General features: G+C 43.4%; 1 protein-coding gene across 1 annotated transcript in view; it reads right to left on the minus strand.

The window, feature by feature from the left end:
• MTA3 (metastasis associated 1 family member 3) overlaps nucleotides 1-17,824 on the minus strand; it is a 183,950-nt gene extending 166,126 nt beyond the window's left edge. Inside the window, exons 1-3 of the mRNA XM_006133984.3 lie at nucleotides 17,522-17,824; nucleotides 11,598-11,665; nucleotides 9,339-9,432 (exon numbers count right to left, since the gene is read on the minus strand). Coding sequence (XP_006134046.2) covers nucleotides 9,339-9,432; nucleotides 11,598-11,665; nucleotides 17,522-17,549 — 190 coding nt within the window. The 5' untranslated portion in view covers nucleotides 17,550-17,824. The remainder of the gene's footprint in view (nucleotides 1-9,338; nucleotides 9,433-11,597; nucleotides 11,666-17,521) is intronic.
• Between the last annotated feature and the right edge of the window lie 2,461 nt (nucleotides 17,825-20,285).

A 20,285-nucleotide genomic window follows, 5' to 3' on the forward strand; every position in this document is an offset into this window, starting at 1 on the left:
AAAATTCCTTCCCGACCCCAAATATGGCGATCAGCTAAACCCTGAGCATGTGGGCAAGACTCATCAGCCAGACACCCAGAAAGTTCTCTATAGTAACTCCTATCATCCCTCCATTGACCTATTTCCCACTGATAATGAATGGTCAATTAGTTACCAAGATCACGTTATCTCATCAAACCATCCCCTTCATAAACCCATCTAGTTTAATCTTGAAACCAGATAGATCTTTTGCCCCCACTACTTCCCTTGGAAGGCCGTTCCAGAACCTCACTCCTTTAATGGTTAGAAACCTTTGTCTAATCTCAAGTCTAAACTTCCTACTAGCCAGCTTATATCCATTTGTTCTTGCGTCCACATTGGTATTAAGCTTAAATAATTCCTCTCCCTCCCTGGTATTTATCCCTCTAATATATTTAAAGAGTGCAATCATGTCCCTCCTCAGCCTTCTTTTGGTTAAGGTAAACAAGCCAAGCTCCTTGAGTCTCCTTTCATAAGACAGGTTTTCCATTCCTCGGATCATCCTAGTGGCCCTTCTTTGTACCTGTTCCAGTTTGAATTCATCCTTCTTAAACATGGGAGACCAGAACTGCACACAGTATTCCAAATGGGGTCTCACCAATGCCTTGTATAATGGCACTAACACCTCCTTATCCCTACTGGAAATACCTCGCCTAATACATCCCAAGATCGTATTAGCCTTTTTGGCGGCTCATAGTCATTCTATAATCAACCAAGACTCCGAGGTCCTTCTCCTCCTCCGTTACTTCCAACTGATGTGTCCCCAGCTTATAACTAAAATTCTTGTTATTAATCCCTAAGGGTATGTCTACACTACCCTCCTAGTTCGAACTAGGAGGGTAATGTAGGCATACCGCACTTGCAAATGAAGCCCGGGATCTGAATTTCCCGGGCTTCATTTGCATAAGCGGGGAGCCGCCATTTTTAAATCCCCGCTGCTTCGAACCCCGTGTAGCACGGCTACACGGGGCTCGAACTAGGTGGAATGAGGTGTACCGGTAGTTCGGAATAGGAACCCTAGTCCGAACTACCTAGTTCGAGCCCCGTGTAGCCGCGCTACACGGGGTTCGAAGCAGCGGGGATTTAAAAATGGCGGCTCCCCGCTTATGCAAATGAAGCCCGGGAAAGTCAAATCCCGGGCTTCATTTGCAAGTGCGGTATGCCTACATTATCCTCCTAGTTCGAACTAGCAGGGTAGTGTAGACATACCCTACATGCATAACCTTACACTTCTCACTATTAAATTTCATCCTATTGCTATCACTCCAATTTACAAGATCATCCAGATCTTCCTGTATGATATCCCGATCCTTTTCTGAATTGGCAATAGCTCCCAACTTTGTGTCATCTGCAAATTTTATTAGGACACTTCCACTTTTGGTGCCAAGATCAGCGATAAAAAGATTAAATACAATTGGCCCCAAAACTGATCCCTGAAGAACTCCGCTAGTAACCTTCCTCCAACCTGACAGTTCACCTTTCAATATGACCCGCTGTAGTCTCCCCTTTAACCAGTTGCTTATCCACCTCTCAACTTTCATATTAATCCCTATCTTTTCCAATTTAACCAATAATTCCCCATGTGGTACTGTATCAAAGGCCTTACTAAAGTCGAGGTAGATTAGATCCACTGCATTTCCTTTATCTAAAAAATCTGTTACTTTCTCAAAAAAGGAGATCAGGTTGGTTTGGCACAATCTACCTTTGGTAAAACCATGTTGTAATTTGTCCCAATTGCCATTAGCCTCAATGTCTCTAACTACTTTCTCCTTCAAAATTTTTTCCAGGATCTTACATACTACAGATGTCAAACTAACAGGCCTATAGTTACCCAGGTCACTTTTTTTCCCTTTCTTAAAAATAGGAACTATATTAGCAATTCTCCAATCAAATGGTACAACCCCTGAGTTTAGAGATATATTTAAAAAATTTGCTAATGGACTTGCAAGTTCGTGTGCCAGTTCCTTTAATATTCTTGGATGAAGATTATCTGGGCCCCCTGATTTATTCCCATTAAGCTGTTCAAGTTTGGCTTTTACCTCGGATATGGTAATATCTACCTCCATATCTTTAGTCCCATTTGTTAACTTACCATTATCCCTAAGCTCTTCATTAGCCTCATTAAAGACTGAAGCAAAGTATTTGTTCAAATATTGGGCCATTCCTAGATTATCCTTAACCTCCACTCCATCCTTAGTAATTAGCGGTCCTACTTCTTTTTTTGTTTTTTTCCTATTTATATGGCTATAAAACCTTTTACTATTGGTTTTAATTCCCTTTGCAAGGTCCAACTCTACCTGACTTTTAGCCTTTCTCACTTTGTCCCTACATGTTCTAACCTCAATAAGGTAGCTTTCTTTACTGATCCCTCCCATTTTCCACTCCTTATATGCTTTCTGCTTTTTCTTAATCACCTCTCTGAGATGCTTGCTCATCCAGCTTGGTCTAACACACCTGCCTATAAATTTTTTCCCTTTTCTTGAGATACAGGCTTCTGACAGCTTCTGCAACTTTAACTTAAAATAATTCCAGGCCTCCTCCACTTTAAGATCCATAATTTCTTTAGTCCAATCAACTTCCCTAACTAATTTCCTTAATTTATTAAAGTTAGCCCTTTTGAAATCAAAAACCCTAGTCTCAGATTTATTTTTGTTTATCCTTCCATTTAATTTGAACTGAATTAGCTCATGATCACTCGAGCCAAGGTTGTTCCCTATAACCATTTCATCTATGAGGTCCTCGCTACTCACCAAAACCAAATCTAAAATAGCATCCCCCCTTGTTGGTTCAGCAACTACTTGATGAAGGAATTCATTAGCTATCACATCTAGGAAAATCTGAGCCCTATTATTATTACTAGCACTTGTTCTCCAGTCTATAGCTGGAAAGTTGAAATCTCCCATGATTACGCAGTTTCCATGAGTATTTACTTCATTAAAAACATTAAAGAGGTCTTTATCCATATCCAAATTGGATCCTGGTGGTCTATAACACACCCCAAGCACTATCCCAGGAGAGGATCTGATAGTTTTCTTTCCCAATGTGATTTTTGCCCAAACAGACTCTGTCTTCTCCATTCCATCACTTTTTATTTCTTTACAATCTACCTCATCTTTGATATACAATGCGACTCCACCACCTTTACCATTATTTCTGTCTTTTCTAAACAGCACATACCCTTCAATACCTGTACTCCAGTCATGCCTAGTATTCCACCATGTTTCTGTTATTCCTATAATATCTGGTTTGACTTCCTGGACCAATAGCTCTAGTTCCTCTTTTTTGTTACCTAGGCTCCTCGCATGGGTGTACAAACATCTTAATTTTTGCTGTTTGGCCTCATTCACATTCTTTACCCAATTTGGCATGGACGTTATACCTCCAATATGACCTGTTAGACTAGTATCCCTCCTACCCTTCCTCATGTTCATTCTCCTACCCCCAGCTATATCCTTTCTTACTTCGTTTTCAGTGTTAAAATCTGGCGTAGAGATTACCTGGGCATCTCCCAACCGTCTCCCCCAAATTCCTAGTTTAAAGCTCTCTTAATCAGTTGAGCCAGCCTCCATCCTAGAAGTCTATTTCCCTCCCTACTTAGGTGAAGTCCATCCCTAGAGAACAGTCCTCTGTCCATAAATGCCTCCCAGTGACCATACATCCCAAAGCCCTCCTTATAGCACCACTGCCTAAGCCATCTATTGATCATCATAATCCTGTCACATCTTAGTTGCCCTTCTCTAGGAACAGGCAGAATGCCACTAAAGATCACCTGAGCCTCAATTTCCTTGAGCGTCCTCCCCAGCCTAGCATAGTCTCCCTTAATTCGTTCCAGCGAGAATCTAGCCGTATCATTTGTTCCTACATGAAGGATGATCAATAGATTCCTTCCTCCTCCCTTAATAATCCTCTTCAACCTCAGTTCCACATCTCGTATCTTAGCACCTGGCAGACAACACACCCTTCTATTCTCTGGATCAGCTCTGGTTACAGGCCTATCTATTCTTCTCAATAAGGAGTCCCCAATCACATAGGCCTGCCTTTTCCTAGTGACAGTGAAATTCTCTGGTCTATCTCTAGCTTCCTCTGGCTGCAAGTCCTTGCCATTCCTATTTTCCCTTGTAATCCTCTTTAACCCATCCTGTATCCTCCTAATGCTCATTATTGGTGTCATTAAGTCTTCCCCTTTATCTATGGGACTAGCCACTCTTCTCTTCTTCCTTACCCTTCCATCTTCATTATCTACCTGCTGTACCCCTTCTTCATTCTCCAGCTCCACATACCTGTTCTTGAGCTCTATTTTTCCTTCACTGACCCATCTCTTCCTCTGCCTGGTTCTCTGAGTCACATGCTTCCACTGTCAATTTTCTTTGCCCAGCAGTCCCCCCTCTGAGGCCCTTGATCCTGCTTCTATCTGCATATCTAAGCTTTCCCCTTCAGCCATGTCATGCCTTTGCCCCATCATCTGCTCAAACCCCCTTCTAAACTCGACCAGAGTTTCCACCTGCATCTCCAGTCCTCGGATCTTTTCTTCCATCAGCTCTATCAGGCGGCACTTCATTCAAACAAAACTCCTTTCAGGTACCCCCTCCAAAATCATGTACATACCGCAGCTACCACATCCAATCATCCTCCTTGTGTTCTCTACTACTTGGGCCATGGCCACTACTGCCTCTGTGTTTTATCTACTTTCTCACCAAAATCTTCTCCTCCGACAGAACTCCCACTCAAACTCCCCTGTTTACAGCTCTGTTTGCTTGGCTCCTGTGCCGCTGCAGCTATCTTACTAAATTTAAACTGCAGAGCTGCAGCAGCGGTAGCTCCCAGACCCAGCTCAAGCCAGGACTGAACCGAGATCTCATGCAGACAGGGTTGCTACCATGAAGCAGCCTCTGTCAAGCAGCAGCCCAGTCTGGCAGTGAACAGAGGCTGCTCTGATAGCAGCTCCTGTCCACAGGGGTTCCCAGGTCCCCGCTGGTACCCCCTGCGGACAGGGGCTGCTCCACAGGGTGCAGTGCAGTCTCTGCCCGTGGCAAGCCTGGGCCCACGCAGACTGAGGTTGTTTTGCAGCAGCCTCCCCTCCCCACTGCGCTGCTGCCTCTTAAAGAGAACGTGCTGGGGGGAACTGGCTTTTAAGACAGCTCCCCCCAGCACCAGCTCCTGCTCTTTCCTCCGCCTTGCTGCCTCGGATACACAGGCAGCAAGGGGGATGGGGAATGAGAGGAGTCAACTTGACTACCCAAAAAGTCTAGGCTTATCGGGTAGTCGACTACTCGCTTACATCCCTGCTGAAAACATCCACTCACTGTGCAGCAGCTGTCAAAAAAGCCAACAGAATGTTAGGCCCAGCATGTGCCAAATAGGCAACAGAATTAACCGCTAACAGAACGCTGGCCCTGCGTGTGCCAAAGCTCTACTCTGCGCTGGCATGGCAAGCATCTCCACTCCCTTGGCTAAGCTCTGCAGTGGTGGGGAAGAAGCCATTTCCAACCTGTTTCTGTCCCAACCCAGCAGGTCCCCAGGCAGGGACACTTAGCACCCTCTTCATACACTGCCATCCCACCCAAGGTCCTGTAGCCCAGAGAGTGCAGATCTGTTCTGTCCCCTAGGCACCCTCCCCTCCTGAGCCACCTCTCTGGCTGGGTTTGCTGAAGCCTCTGCATCGGGGTGGCCAATAATTTTTTAAGGAGGGCCAATTCAAAAATTTTCGAAGTGGCCGCAGGTTGCCCTGGAAGGGGCAGGACCTTGGAGGGAAGGGGCGAGGCTTTTAAATAGAAATAAGCGCCTCCCGTGCAGCTCCCCAGCAACACGATGGGGCTGGGAGCTGCAAGACCTTTCAATTGTTTCTACTTAGAGGGCTCAGGCCTTAGGAACCGCAGGGACGGCGCGAGCCCTTTAAATAAGCGCAGTTGAAAGGGCTCACAGCAATCAGCCCCACCACTAGCATGCTGTCTGGAAGCAGCTCCCACACAGCGCTGAGAGTCTGCCGCTTGCCACATTCTGGTATGATTCCTGACAGAAATCTCAAGAGGACGGCTTGTAACCCTGCGTGCCTGGAGAAGATCCTGCCTCGAGAAGATGCAGTGCCAGATACCAGGAGAAGCTGGTCTGTTCCGGGGGCCCAGTCAAGCATGGAGGGTGGAGAGCACTGGGTAGGGTAGGCTGAGTCAGGCCAATCAGTCCATCATGTGAAAGCACCGGGGCTGGTCTTAGGGCTGGGCAAATTAGGCCCATGCCCAGAGCACCGTACCAAGAGGATGAGGGGCAACTGGGCATGGGTGTTGCTGGGCAAAGGGGGTAGAGGGTACTGTACAGAGGGGCAGAGAGGCAGGACATGCTGGAATTGCAGGGCTGGGGTTGGGGGCAGAGGTGCAGGGGTTAGGATGAAGGGGGCACTGTACAGAAGTTAGGGGCAAAGTGGGCACAATGCAGGAGTTAGCAGTAAATAGAGCACAGGATGGGGGTGCAGGGGTTGGGAAGCTCATAGGTGCCAGGGGAAATGAGTGGTGCTATGGCCACAGGGGCATCAAAACACAAGTTCACTCAGGGTGTCATTTTCCCCAAAGCCAGCCCTGGAGAACGCTATATGGGAATGGGTGTAAGAAGGTAAATAAAAAGACTCCAAGTATGTGGCATTACTAGTTAACTTGACGTTAATTTGAATGTTTGTACTGCACACTTCTGATTGATTGCCATTCAACTTGCTTGAATAGGAGTAATTTTACTAGGTGTCCTGTGTTCAATATAGGGAAACATGGTCACCCTACTGTAAATGAAATGTTTGTGTAAACAAGACCTTAAAATGCTACTGTATATTCTGGCAGAATGGAGCATCTCATATCAGATTCTATGTGGGTTTCTTTAAACACCAGAAATTAAAGGAAAAAACTAATTTCTTTAGTAATCCATGTAATAGCATTAAGATTTTTCCCCTCTAGCTCAACGGCTGTAGTTAGCTAATAAAACTATTCCCAAAACTAAACTGACATCATCCATGATGCTGTGGACACATAAAAATGCCATGTTAATTCATTTCCAACAGAAATGCAAATAAACACAGGAAATTCAATTAGGTCTTTCAGACTTAAGAGAGAGTCAACTTGATTTTTCTTTAACTGCAAACATGTCCATTATCAAATAAAACATTTTAAAAATAGTATGTCCCCTGACATTTTCTTTAAAGAATTATTGTTTTTAAAAAGTTAAAGATTACATTCCCCAAAGCATCTTAGATTTGATTGTGTTTTTAATTTCACAAAAAAATGAAATTATTTCCATTTTATAGTATTAAAAATTGACATTTTTTTCAAAATGTTAAATGTTTTGTTTAGAGTTTTCTATTTTACCAAAAACTATTTTTCAATAGAAAAATGTTAGAAATTGTCATAAAAATTGTTGATAAAAAGCTTTTAAAAAGTCACAAAACCCCAAAAATGTTAGTTGTTTACACTCCCACACACACTTTTTAGTGAAAAATTTATCCATAGAGAAAAAATATCATTTGAAACATTTCACCCAGCTCTTATGTTTACAGGATTGTATCAGCAAAAAAGAAGCAGGAGAGGGAGAAGGAGCAGTAGCTGGGAAGGCAGCAGGGTCTGGAGCAGCAGGAGGCAGCAAGCTCTGCCCCAGGGTCTATGACCACCTGGGGGCTGCCCCCTGTGGCTCTGGCATATGCTTGCTGCAGCTCCTTGATTTTCATGTGAACCTGCTCCTGGGTTCGCATGTGGCCTTTGGTGGCCAGGCTGGCAGCCATCCACCTGTAGACGGTTGTGATCCTCCATTTAGTGTGGAGATCATGGACATTAAAGACATCCCCTCCAAACCTGAATTAGGTCCCTGATTTCCACACTGGATCAGGCAGGAGCCCGCCTTTTCCGGCCCCTAGCAGGCTCCTGGGAGCTGGCAAACTGCTCCTGGGGAGCAGTGCAGGGCTGGCTGGCACTGGCTGCCTGGCTCATGCTGGAGCCACTGGTTCAGGTGCAGCGACTGCTGGCTCTGGGTTGGCAGGCTTGGAGCTGGCACAGGCACTGTGGCCAGAGTCTACCCCTTTAAGGGTTCTGGGGAGAGGATGAGGGAGAGGAGTTTTCTTGGTTGTGCCCAGAGTGGCCACGAGAGCACCCCAGAAAGGGCTGGAGCCTCCCTATTTCGAAATAAGCGTCTACACAACTATTATTTCGAAATAGCAATTTCAAAATTGGTGCTATTCCTCATGAAATGAGGTTTACCAATTTTGAAATAGCGGTTTGACTGTGTAGATACTGGTAAAGTTATTTCGAAATAACAGCTGTTATTTCAAAATAACTTTGCTGTGTAGACATACCTTTGGGTAATTTTGAAAATTGCACCAATAGTGTAATTACACCAGGCAATGTAATGTTTTACAAGTAACCAATTTCTCAGACAGTTCCGCAATATGGAACTTTCATTCAGATTTTTCTCTTTCTTGAACATTACACTTTTGTTGTAAGAAATTAGAGCAAGAGATGACGCTGAAACACAAATGAGAATAGAAGCTACTAGGAATAGCAGGTGTGCATTCAAAAAAACAGCTCTCATTTCCACCATTATTTTGTTCTTCTTTGAAAGCACAAGATGAACACTTATTAATATTTTATTAGCTAGAGACCTACACTTATCCCAATTGCACGTGTAAATGACATTCTATAGATGAAAAAATGTTTCATGTCCATGCACAATTTTACAGTCTTCTGCAATACACTTACTCCAGACAACAAGCCACTAAGTAGTTATGCTAGCTATACATTTATGTTTGTGCCTTATCCACAATAATAATATGGCACAAGAGTCAATGGGTCCAATTAATCTTTTCAGAAAGTTTCTTAGTTTCAGTGGAGTTATATCTGGGATAAATCTAACTCCTAATCTTTATTTTTGATGTAAAAATATGAATATATTTTCTGAACCAAAAAGAAAAGCACAGTTTGAATGAACATTTTAAATCAGTTTAAGATAATTTTCCTTAGTGCAGTGAAACTCATACCACCACCACGCAAATTCAAATACATAATGCAGATGCTTGACCAGGTACAATGTTTCTATTTTGACTTCCTACATCACCACTAGTCAACTAACAAATTAAGTATTCTGCAAAGTCCTTTATCCTGCAAGTTACTTTGTATAGGTTATGGGGTCTGCCTAGATGGAGCTTCCTGCAGCACTGGTGTCTGAAAAATATCACGTTAATTCTCATCTAAAATGAAAATATATATTCCTATGGCCAATATAATAACTGCAATTTTATAATTGATCAATATGTGCAATTAATGTTAAAAATAAAAAACAACATACAGTCCACTTACTAGCATGTTTATCTGCAAGCATTATAAGGCTGTTGGAAATGTCTCGCCGTCTGTAAAAACACACAACTTTTGCTTCCACGTTGCCATTAGCAGTCTAGAAAACAAGTAAGCCAAGTCAGGATCTATCCTCAATCTGCTGAACTCTTAGAATGATATGTATCCAATCCCCCAGCCTTTACTCACATGAATAGTCCTAAATCACACATGCAGCCATGATTAAATCAATTTGATTACTCACATAAGTAAGGGTTTCCAGGAATGAGCCCATTTCAACTACAGTACATTTGATCAGAGCATTTATACTGAATGCAAAAAAATTACTTTGTTACTAGGACCAATGACAATTTTATCTTAACATAAGACTCCTTTGGAGAAACTATAAATATTAAAACTTGATTTAACATTTCTTTTTCATTCTGTTTTTGTAAGCAAATATGCATTTCAAATTACTATGTCAATTTCATTTAAATTATGTCCACCATAACTCACTCAAGTTTATTTGGCAAATCTATTTACTTCAGCTAACTAGATGGAAAAATTATTTACCATCATGCAGGATTCCCACTACTGGGGCTTAGCTCTTTGGCATGAGACATTCTGTTAACACTTAAAGAATTTTTACTGTCTCTCTCCTCCTTCAGGATCATTCACTATACACTATTCACTGTCCAATCCTCCTGTCTCATTCACAATATCTGCAGTGAACGAAGAAGGGATCGTACAGGCAGCAGCCTCATTCACGGTCAAAAATGCTCACATGGAGTAATAATCTTGTAAAAGTCACACCAATAATTTGTGTGTGACTACCATCACCCATGAATAACTTCCACTATTAAAAACCATGAGCCCATACTTGATACCCCATGATTTCATGCTACAGAAGTAAGAGACAAAAACCAGCAATTCATTATGCAATTCATTAAAAATTAGCAGCATGTTCCAAATTGTTTACATACTTTTTTAAAAAATATATTAATGTAACAATTGAGAATTTTACTATGTTTTGTTTTATTAAATGTCTTTAATGTTAAATAAAATAGAAAATATGTTTTGTCAGTATTTTTTTTCTTTCTATTTTGATGCCCTTAATGCAGGAAACATACATACTTGTGACTTTATTTCCCTCATTACTATATTTCCCCCATTAGGAATCTGGACTGCATTCTAGAACCACTCTGTTTTAAAAATCAATAAATGACTGTGTCCTACATCCCCACCAGCAAGATTGCATTATGGCATTCCAGTTTAAAAGTAATAAACATTCCAATTAGAACATTATTGGAATCACTTCAATTACAGGAAAGACAACATACTGTATTCCAGTTGAAGTCCACACTAATCATTATGGTATTTGTGATATGTACATATTATCTGAATGGCAATAATAGGAAGGCCTCTTGTAGGTTGCCAAATTTTGTGAATTACAAGTAAGTTTTTAAAAACATGTTCTTAAAAATTTAAGATTTTTATACGAAAAATATACTTTCATCATTTATTTTGATGTGAAAAATGTATGTATAAGTGTTGATAATAGCCCTTTATAGCATACTAGCAGTTCAACTGCAAAATACTTTATAAAGTAATATAGTATCTTTAAATAAAACTTCACAATAGGCTTTTTCATGCTTCCCCATACTCCCACCTCAAATAGCCTCAATCCTGCCACAAGAAAACTTTCCCTAAGAAGAAGGTAGAGAGTTGAGTCTCTATGGCCATTCAAATTCCTGGTGACTATTCAAAGACTGCCAACAAAGGGTGCAAATAATTTCAGTAGAGTTTCAGTTTGTATTGTCTATTTTATTTTATCTATTTTATTATCTGTGCATTTGGAACCATCTGAAAATCCCAAATCATTTCTCATATGCCACTGAGCAGATATTAAACTTATGGTCACTAACATCCTGGACTAGCTCATCAGATAGGTGAAATAATGCATGCCATTACCAATCTCCTGCGCATTCAAGCTCACATCTTTGTGGAAGGATAGGTTTGGGATTTTTAAAAAAGCAGAATCTTCCTGATCATAATGTACTGGTTGTTTTTCCACGTAGTGCAGACTTATAAGAGACCACACAGCAGCATTTCAACAAGTGATATTTGTGTATGAAGTACACACAAATCTACAAAATATCAGAGCATTCAGAAATCATGTTTACAGAAATCATACAACAACTGAGAAAATATTATGTGGGTTTTGTTCTAGTCAGGGAGTTACAGATCTTATCAAGTAGTGTATATGAATTTTACACATTCACATACCTTGTTAAGTTCTTCTATTCGCCTGATCAGATATGGATTACTTGAGGAGTTTTCAAAAAAAACATAATCTGTAACAAAAGGCAGAAGATATTTAATTATTGTTATAGAATGTTGTTTTTGTCAGTGCACAATTCCTGTAACTCTAGAGCAGGGGTCTCCAACCTTTTTAAGCACAAGTTCACTTTTTGAATTTAAGTGCAATCCAGGATCTACCTCAGACTCAAACACTCTTGCCCTGTTTTCTTCTACCCCTTCTCCAAGACTCTGATCCTGCTCACGCCATGCTCCCTCCCTCTCTCCCTCCGCTATCCTCATTCACTTTTATTAGGCAGCTAGCAGTGGACTGGAGGAGGAGGATGCAGGGGGAGGAGGATGCAGGCTCTGATCCTGGGCTAAAGGATTTGGAGTGTGGGAGGGACTCTGAGCTGATCTTGGGGCAGGGAGTTGAGATGCACGAAGGGGTTCAGGGTGCAGGCTCTGGGAGGAAGTTTGGGTGCAGGGAGGACTCGGGACTAGGGCAGGAGTTTGGGGTGCAGGAGGGGTTCAGGACCAGGGTAGGGGTTTAGAATGCGGGCTCCTGTTGGGCACCGCTTACCACAGGTGGCTTCTGGATGGTGCTAAGGCAGGCTCACCCCACCCTAACCCTGAACCACTCCCAAAAGCAGTCAGCAAACTCCCTTCATCCTTGTCCCCCCTATGCTCTATGGAGATGGGGAATGGGGGTGGGAGAGAAGGGCATCCAGATATCAGCACCCCCTCCTCTTTTTCCCATGCTTTCCACAGCAAGCAGGAGTCTCCCAGGGGGTGGGAGGCAGCTCCAAGGCAAAGGGCAGGAGTAGCACACTAGTGCTGAGAGAGGCAAATGAACTGCTGGCACTTGATAGCCTCCCGGTCAAACCTGTCAGAATTACCTGTCAAAGGCTTCAAGATCTACCAGTAGATCCCGATCCACTGGTTGGTGACCACTGCTCTAGCGGCTTGTAAAAAGCAGGTGTTTCAGTCATATTCAATGCCAGATATGTATCTCGGTTATTTCTATGCTCAAGACTAATGTAATTTGTTTTATAACATTTTGAATATTTGTTGAGTTATGAACCAATTGTCTCATAACTCTTGGGATTAACTAAACAGAAACTCATTAAGATTCTGATTCTGCAATTATACATGTGTTTAACTTTACACACTATGAATATTACCAATGAATGTAAAGTTAAGTATGTGCACAAATCTTTGTAGGATCAAAGCCTACAGTGCACTTCAGTAATCCTTGTACTTTATAAATCCGCTTTAAAAACTGGCAGTCTCTCCTAATTTCTCAGCAACAGTGTGATGTACAGAGAGGCTCTGCAATACTGAGACATCATTATTTTTATAAAATGTGTTACTGTACATTTACTAGTAAATTTGGAAGCATTAAGTACAGTAGGCTAGATAAACAAACGAAGAACTTTTGTGATGCATCACACTTATTTTTGCTAACCTTGCTGTTAAGTAAATAATTTGCAAAACACTATTTGGCAATAAATCTCCCAGTCAATAACCTCCATTAGTGAGATTCTTCTGTACTTGAATATGATGGCTTGTTTCATGGCTACAACAATATTTTCAAAAGGGAAAGGAAGACCCTTCGGCTTCTCAGACACATTTTTATATCATTCATAATGACGAAATAAAAATAATGTTTCCCTGAGTCCAGACTCAAAAAATTATTTTTTCTTGGCGCGTCACAGAACATTCTCCACATAACTCAAACAATACTTTGCATTTATATTAGAATATATCTTATTTGCAACTTGCTCTAATGTCTAGGGATGTAATAGTGTAGTTGATTAACTGATTAATCAATAAACAAAAACTAACAGGTTAATACTATAGACTACACACATTTCCCTCCCCCCGCACCAATAAATGTTTTAGGAGGCTGGCCAGTATCCGGCTCAGTCCTGGCGTGTGACGAGTCCTGGACCTACGCCTGCTGCAGCTCTGCATTTAAAGTGTATTAGGAGCAAAGTGGGCAGGCAGCCTGCTTCAGTTCCAGCTTGCACTGGGTCCAGGACTTCAGTCCAGGAGTATCAAAGGCAGCAGCACAGGGCGACAGGCAGCTGGACTGCTAGGGGAGCTGGTTTTTAAAGTGGCTCCCCTCATGGAGCAGCTCCCTCCTGGCACCCCAAGCTGCTACATCTGATATAGAGGCAGCAGAACGGAGTGGCGGGGGCTCCTCGGGAGTGAGGCCGGAGCGCACTGATGCCAGCCCCTCTCCCGAGGACTATAGAATAGTTGACTAACCAATAAGAATTCATGACGTTACTTTGACTATTTAATTAACTAATATTTAACATCCCTACTAATGTCTGACTTCACCACTATGGAAACATAGTGGAATTAATGCATGGACAAGTGGTTAACCTAGCAGAAAACCTTACATCTCCATTTCTTATCTTACATTTCTTTCATTAAAGAAAAAAAGGGGGGAGATAGGAGTTTGAAAAGTCATGTACAGTTAATTCATCACAAATATATATGAAATCAGGGCTCGACAAATAATACAATCTACTCGCCTCATGGCGAGTAGATTGCAACCTGGAAGAGCGGGGCTCGCCGCGGTTCAGCAAGCCCTGTATGTAATCATGTGTCAGGGGGTAGGTTAGCAGGTCTAAGCTAGTAGTTCTCAAACTTGCTTACACTGTGATGCCATGTGACAACAGGAAAACATTCCAGGATGCCTTCTCATTTACTTATAATGAGAGGGTACTTGCTAACGCCTGACACTTTTCATGATCGCTTAAGAAATTCCAGGTTGAGAATCTAAAATGTAAGCAGCAGAGGCCAGACTGTGTGAATCCTTGCCCAGACTTCACTAGTAAGGATTACATGTTAGGAAGGGTGTACAGGCTCAGGACCTAAATTCCCTCTTGGAGAAAGAAGGCTTGTTGCTATAACTGCATTACAGAATCACAGAAATGTAGAATTGGAAGAGAGCTAAAAAGGTAATCCAATCCACTCATCTGCACTGAGGTAGGACTAAATATTATTTAACCAATCGCTGACAGATGTTTGACTAACCCAGTTCTTCAAAACCTCAAATGACTGAAATTCTACAAGCTCCTGAAATTTCTAAATCTCCTTTAAATTAAATATTTTAAGCCCATTACTTCTTGACTTGTTCTCAGTGTATAAGGAGAAAAACTTCTCCTCCTCCTCCTGACAACTTCTTACATATACCTCACCCTTCTTCTCTTCTCCAGACTAAAAACCATCATTTTTTCAATCTTTCCTGATAGCTCATAATTTCTAGACCTCGCATCACTTTTATTGCTCTCCTGTGGTATTTCTGCAATTTATCCACATCTTTCCCATAATATGGTGCCCATAAATGGACATAGTATTCCTGCGGAGGCCTTATCGAAAAAGTGATCATGTGTTTCAATTTGGCCGATACAGTCCCATTTTTAGACCGTCATGACTATTCCAATTTTTGACAAACCTAGGCAATTATCCTATTTGCTCTTACCAACTGTTCGTCCGTTAGCAAGAGCAAACTGGAAAAATACATAGTTTTGCCAAAAAAAAAAAAAAGGGGACAGGAGTGTACCTTGTGCCAATGTAGGATGTCCCATTTCCCTTTGGGAAAATATAGTCACCCTACATCAGTGCTCAGTAGAGAGGAAGAATTACTTCTTTTCTCTGATGTATAACACTCCTGCTAAAACGTCCTATAATAATGTTTGCTTTTTTTTTGTAATTGTACCTACCACATTGTTGTCTCAGATCTAGTTTGTTATTCACTGTTACACCTAGATCCTTTTCTGTCATAGTCCTTCCTAAGCAGTCATTTCCCACTCTGTATTTTTGTAATAGACCCCTTGGGAGGGACAGACAGGATGGAATTGATCTCACCTTCATCACTTTTACTATCTGTAATTCAGGCTTCATTAGGAAGTGATTTCACAAAAACAGGACACCCACTGGCCTTGTCCAGTTTGTCCTTTATATTTTCCCCAATATGCACTGTAGGATGCTGGTTTGGGGTGTGATTAGGAGAAGATTGAAGAATGCTATTAAACACTGAGAAGGTATGGTTGGAAAAGCTAACTTCAGCTTTTCCTGCAGCACTAATCACATGACTGTAACCACTGACTGGGCATTTTATTGTGAAGGAGAGGGAAATTGTTATGGCTTGTCTTTACCCACAGCCACCTTTAGTTTATAAGGGTACATCTACATAGCAACATTATTTTCTAAATAACTTAGTCCACATCTACACAGGAGGCAGTTATTTTGAAATAATGTCGAAATTTGGGACGTAAGAGACGTGGCAACTAGTAGACTATCCAATAAACAAGATTATCAGACTGTCGACTAGTGATGCGACTAGTCACTTCCACCTCCTTGCTGCCGCTATCAGAGAGAGGAGTAGGAGTCAGTACTGGGGGGAGACAGCTTAAAAGTCAGTTCCCTCCAGCACTGCCTCCATGGGGGGCAGGGGAGGTAAAGGCACAGCGGAAATGGTGCGTGCGAGGACTGAAGCAGTCTCCGCTTGTGCTGGTTCTGCGGTGATTCTGCTTTTGAAATGAACCCGCTGGGGCTCTTGTACATTTCAAAGGCTCGGGTGCTGCAGAGACCATGGCCAGGCAAGAGTCCCCACTGGTCACTCAGGGCTTCCTTTTGAAATGTACAAGAGCCCCATTAGACCCCACTACACCCGCACTTCCTGGGAGGCTTCTATCTTTGAAATGTAGCAAGAGCCCAGCAGGAGGCGCCCTTATAGACTAATCAAATAGTCTATTAACTATTTGATTAGTTAATTAATCTAAATTTAACATCCCTGATCCATATACTCTCAAACTGAAGAACTTCTTACTTCAACGCCTGTAACCCTTGTTGTACGAGGAGTAAGAGAAGTCAAAGAGGGCTCTATTTTGAAATAAGTGCTGTGTAGATGCTCCCAATTCCAAAAAGCTATTTCGAAATAAGCTGTTCAACTGACATAGCTTGATTTGCATAGCTTATTTCGAGTTAAGCCCTGCTGTGCAGACACACCCTAACTGGCCTCCATTCCCCCTGGCCCAATGAAGCCAACATTGTGGTGCCTGCCCACAGAACTATGCTGATTGGTGGAAAGATCACAATCACAACTAGCCAACCTGACTTATTACTTAAGGGCAGGGAGAGAGTGCAGAGGGAGGATTTTGCCTTGCAGGTAGCCAATGACATTAGGGAATAATAAACGAGAGACGTTGCTGTGCTGCAGAAGTTGCTGGGCGGATACAGGTTGCCCACTCCCATCAGGCCAAAGCAATGTGGGTTTGAGCCAGGCCCTTTCCTCCTTCCTGGTGGCAGGAGAGACTAGTCACCTGGAGGACTGCTACTGCCACATTGTGGGGCAGAAGTGGCATCATTTCCTCTCCTCGTGGGAGACCCATTCTTCCCAGCTTTCCTGGGACATCCTGCCCCTGTCGCATCCCCTAGTGGTGGCTGGGCGCAGGCAGCATGTGACCGCCTCCTGGGCAGCTGCTGAGCCCCCTCCCCTAGTGCTTTGGGGGCACTTGTGCTGCCCTTTTCCTCCCCCTCCGAAAAGGCCTGCTGCTCCTCTTTCCCGTTCCCCCTGTGGGGGCAGAGGATGCTCCCCACCTTCCCCTACTGGGGGGCTGCCCCCTGGGGAGGCAGAGCCCACTCCCCCCTGCGGGCAGAGGGCTGGGCCCCCTCCTTTCCTGGCGGAGAGGCGGCTCCTTCACCTCCCCACGCCCCGCGGGGAGCCGGGCTGGGGCCCCCTTGGGCGTGGGGCGCTGGCTCCTTGGGCTGGGCGCAGGGGCTGAGCTGGGCGCCAGGCTCCCTCCTCCCCAGCGCGCTACACACAGCGCACGCCTGGAGCCCCCGGGCCCGGCCCGGCGCGGCGCGGGGAGCAGAGCCCGGGCCCCACATACCTCCCACTCGGTACATGTTGGCCGCCATGTCTGCGCTCCGCGCCCTGCTCCTGCTGCCGCCTGGGCTGGGCCGGGAGGGAGCGGCTCGCTCTGCCCCCCTGCCCGCCCCGGGCGCCGCCGCCGCCGCCGCCGCCGCCCTCCCCGGAGCTGCTTGGGGCGGGGCGCGGCAGGGCAAGGGTTAAAGAGCTGCCGGGCCCGGAGCCCTCCTGGCTCGCCCGTGTGGGGACGCGAGCGGCGCCAGCGCACGGATGGCCCTGCCCGGGCGGACGCTGCACCAGCGCCGTGTCCCGCTGCGCAATGGGGGAGGAGGGGTTAAAAGTTTCCCTCGTGGTTCTGGCCCCAGCAGGACCAGCGGGGACGCGGTCGGTTTGCTCGGGGGGCAGGAGCGCACTGGGGCTTGGAGGCGGGTGGTGCATTGGTACGTGGGGGCAGGAAGTGCATTGTGTGAGTGGCTTAGCATAGGCACAGCGGAGCAAGAGGCTAGGGCGCTGGGTGGGTTCCTGTGTGTGTGAATGCGCCCCTGCATGAGGCGTGGGCGTAAGCATGGAGCGGCCTTGGCTAGCTGGGATTCAGTATGTGAGTGTGACCCCGAGCAGCACAGGTGAGGGGCTGTACATGGAAGGGCTTTGTTGTCTGCTTGTGTAGTGGCCAGTGTGCACCTGTCCGCCCAAGCACTGGAATGTGTGTCTGTGCGTGGGTGCACCACCCTATCTCGGTGTATGTGACTGAGCGCACGTTCTTTTGTGTGCCCCTGCATGGGTCTAGGTGAGCCTGCATAGCTGGGTGTGTCTGAGGTTGTGCCTGTCTGTACAATATGTGCGTTTGTGTACACAGAGTAGGTTTCCTGCCCCTGTAAAACCGGGCATTTCCTTTGAGAGAGTTATTGTTACACTTCAATTGTCCTTCGCTTTCTGATTCATTGGAAAGTATTATCATTGTAAGTTGATTGTTCCTACTTTATTTCCATCAAAATGTTGAATCACAAAACTGATCTAGTCAATAATGCTGTTTATCCTAAAGTTCTTGTCCAGTGCAACTTTCATATGGTGATTCCCCAACCATCACAGACCTCTTGTTTGTTGCTGCCTTTTTTATAACTTGTAGGCCAATTATTGCTATATCATTTGCATCATAGGCTTTCTATAAGTGATTTGGCAACGGTCAGTCAGCAGCAAAGATAGGATTTAGGTAGAGCTTCCCCATTCTTTGTCCCGTTGGATCATAGTTTCTACTTAATATGATTTAATTAATTGCTTTATCTGAGCCATTCTGTGCTATGTTTTGTATGGTTTTTGCACTTATTCTTTAGTTTGTGGTCTTTGTTCCATGCTGCAACTCTAGAGCTATGCATGGATATAAAATTTGTATCCACATCCACAAAAAATGAGCATGGGTATCTGCATTGATACCCGTATATATGAAGTGGATATCTACAAACTTGCAGCATTCTGGATACAAAATTTGTATCGGCATCTGTATCCACAAAAATGAGCTGTGAATATCTGCAACCCTGCCTGTAGTATAGAGAGAATGACTGTAATGACCACTGTGCTTATCAAATAGATTCTCCCATTTGGTAACTATCATTAAAAAGAAGTCGCTTGCCTTTTTATTCACTGAAATATGTTAGATTTTCATTTGCTTTTCCCTGATGTTGGAGCATTTGTGTGTTTGTTTAGCAATAAAACACTATCCATTCTTCAGTTCTGATACTCTCCTTGAATCAATATTTGGTGGCATATGAAACTTCTTGCTGTTTTTGACAATATTGCTCATTGGTGAAAAGCACTCAGAAAAGTCTACAATATAGCCTAGAAAACAAAGACTTCTAGCAACTTATCTTGGAATCAATAAATGCTGAAGAACTGTTTACAAATAAAACTGATTCAACAGTGTTCCCAAAACATCAATATTTATGTAACAAATATACTCCCTTGTTTATTTGAAATTTATTACATGAAAAACAACCATTTAACAGCTGGGTTCTAGTTTGGCCTGTTCCCTTTTAAAGAAAAGGCTTCTCTTTTGTTGTTGTTTTTTCTTACAGAGAGGATGATGGGTCATTCATTGCATGTCCCAGAATTTCTGCTTGTGTAGCTTGAGCATTTTCAAGCTGGCATCTCATTTCTTCCCTGATCTAAAGGGAAATGTAGCATAGAAATCAAGCTGTTGGGGGGCTAGAGGAGAAGAATCATTAGCCATAATAAATATGAGTTTCCTTGTCTTCAGTGCATATTTAAGTAAATCGTATTCCAACATCATTTTTTATTAAATGAGCCTGTGACTATTAGGTTAAGATTTCTGGTATGTTGTTGAACACTACGCTTTTTATTTCCTGACTTAGGGGTTCCAGTGGAAAAACTCAGTGGTACTGTTGCTGCAACACATTACATGATAGGTGGCTCAGGTTTCTCCATTTCATGCACTCATCTCTCCCCCACTTTGAAAAAAAATTGTCATTTTTGAAAGGAAAGTCTGAATTCCCTATCACTGGAAGGAAAATCTGCTAGATGCCCCTAGGAACTCTGTATTCAGAGAGCAGAAGCTGTACTTCAGCACACATTTCTCTGAAGGGTCTGACAGTTGCATCTCATCTGGAATTTCAAAAAGAATCCTGCTTCTTAATACTTCCTCAAGTAGTGAATGATACCAAAGCTTAAATAAAATGGAAAAGGCAAAGAAGTGCAGTTTTGCAAGCAAGGACACACTTAATTCACAGGGTTGATTAGCCTGTTCTATGCAGTCATTTTCACTCTTTAACAAT

This window comes from Pelodiscus sinensis, chromosome 3 (genome assembly GCF_052426305.1).
Source record: "Pelodiscus sinensis isolate ZL-2025 chromosome 3, ASM5242630v1, whole genome shotgun sequence".
Taxonomy (NCBI): domain Eukaryota; kingdom Metazoa; phylum Chordata; order Testudines; family Trionychidae; genus Pelodiscus; species Pelodiscus sinensis.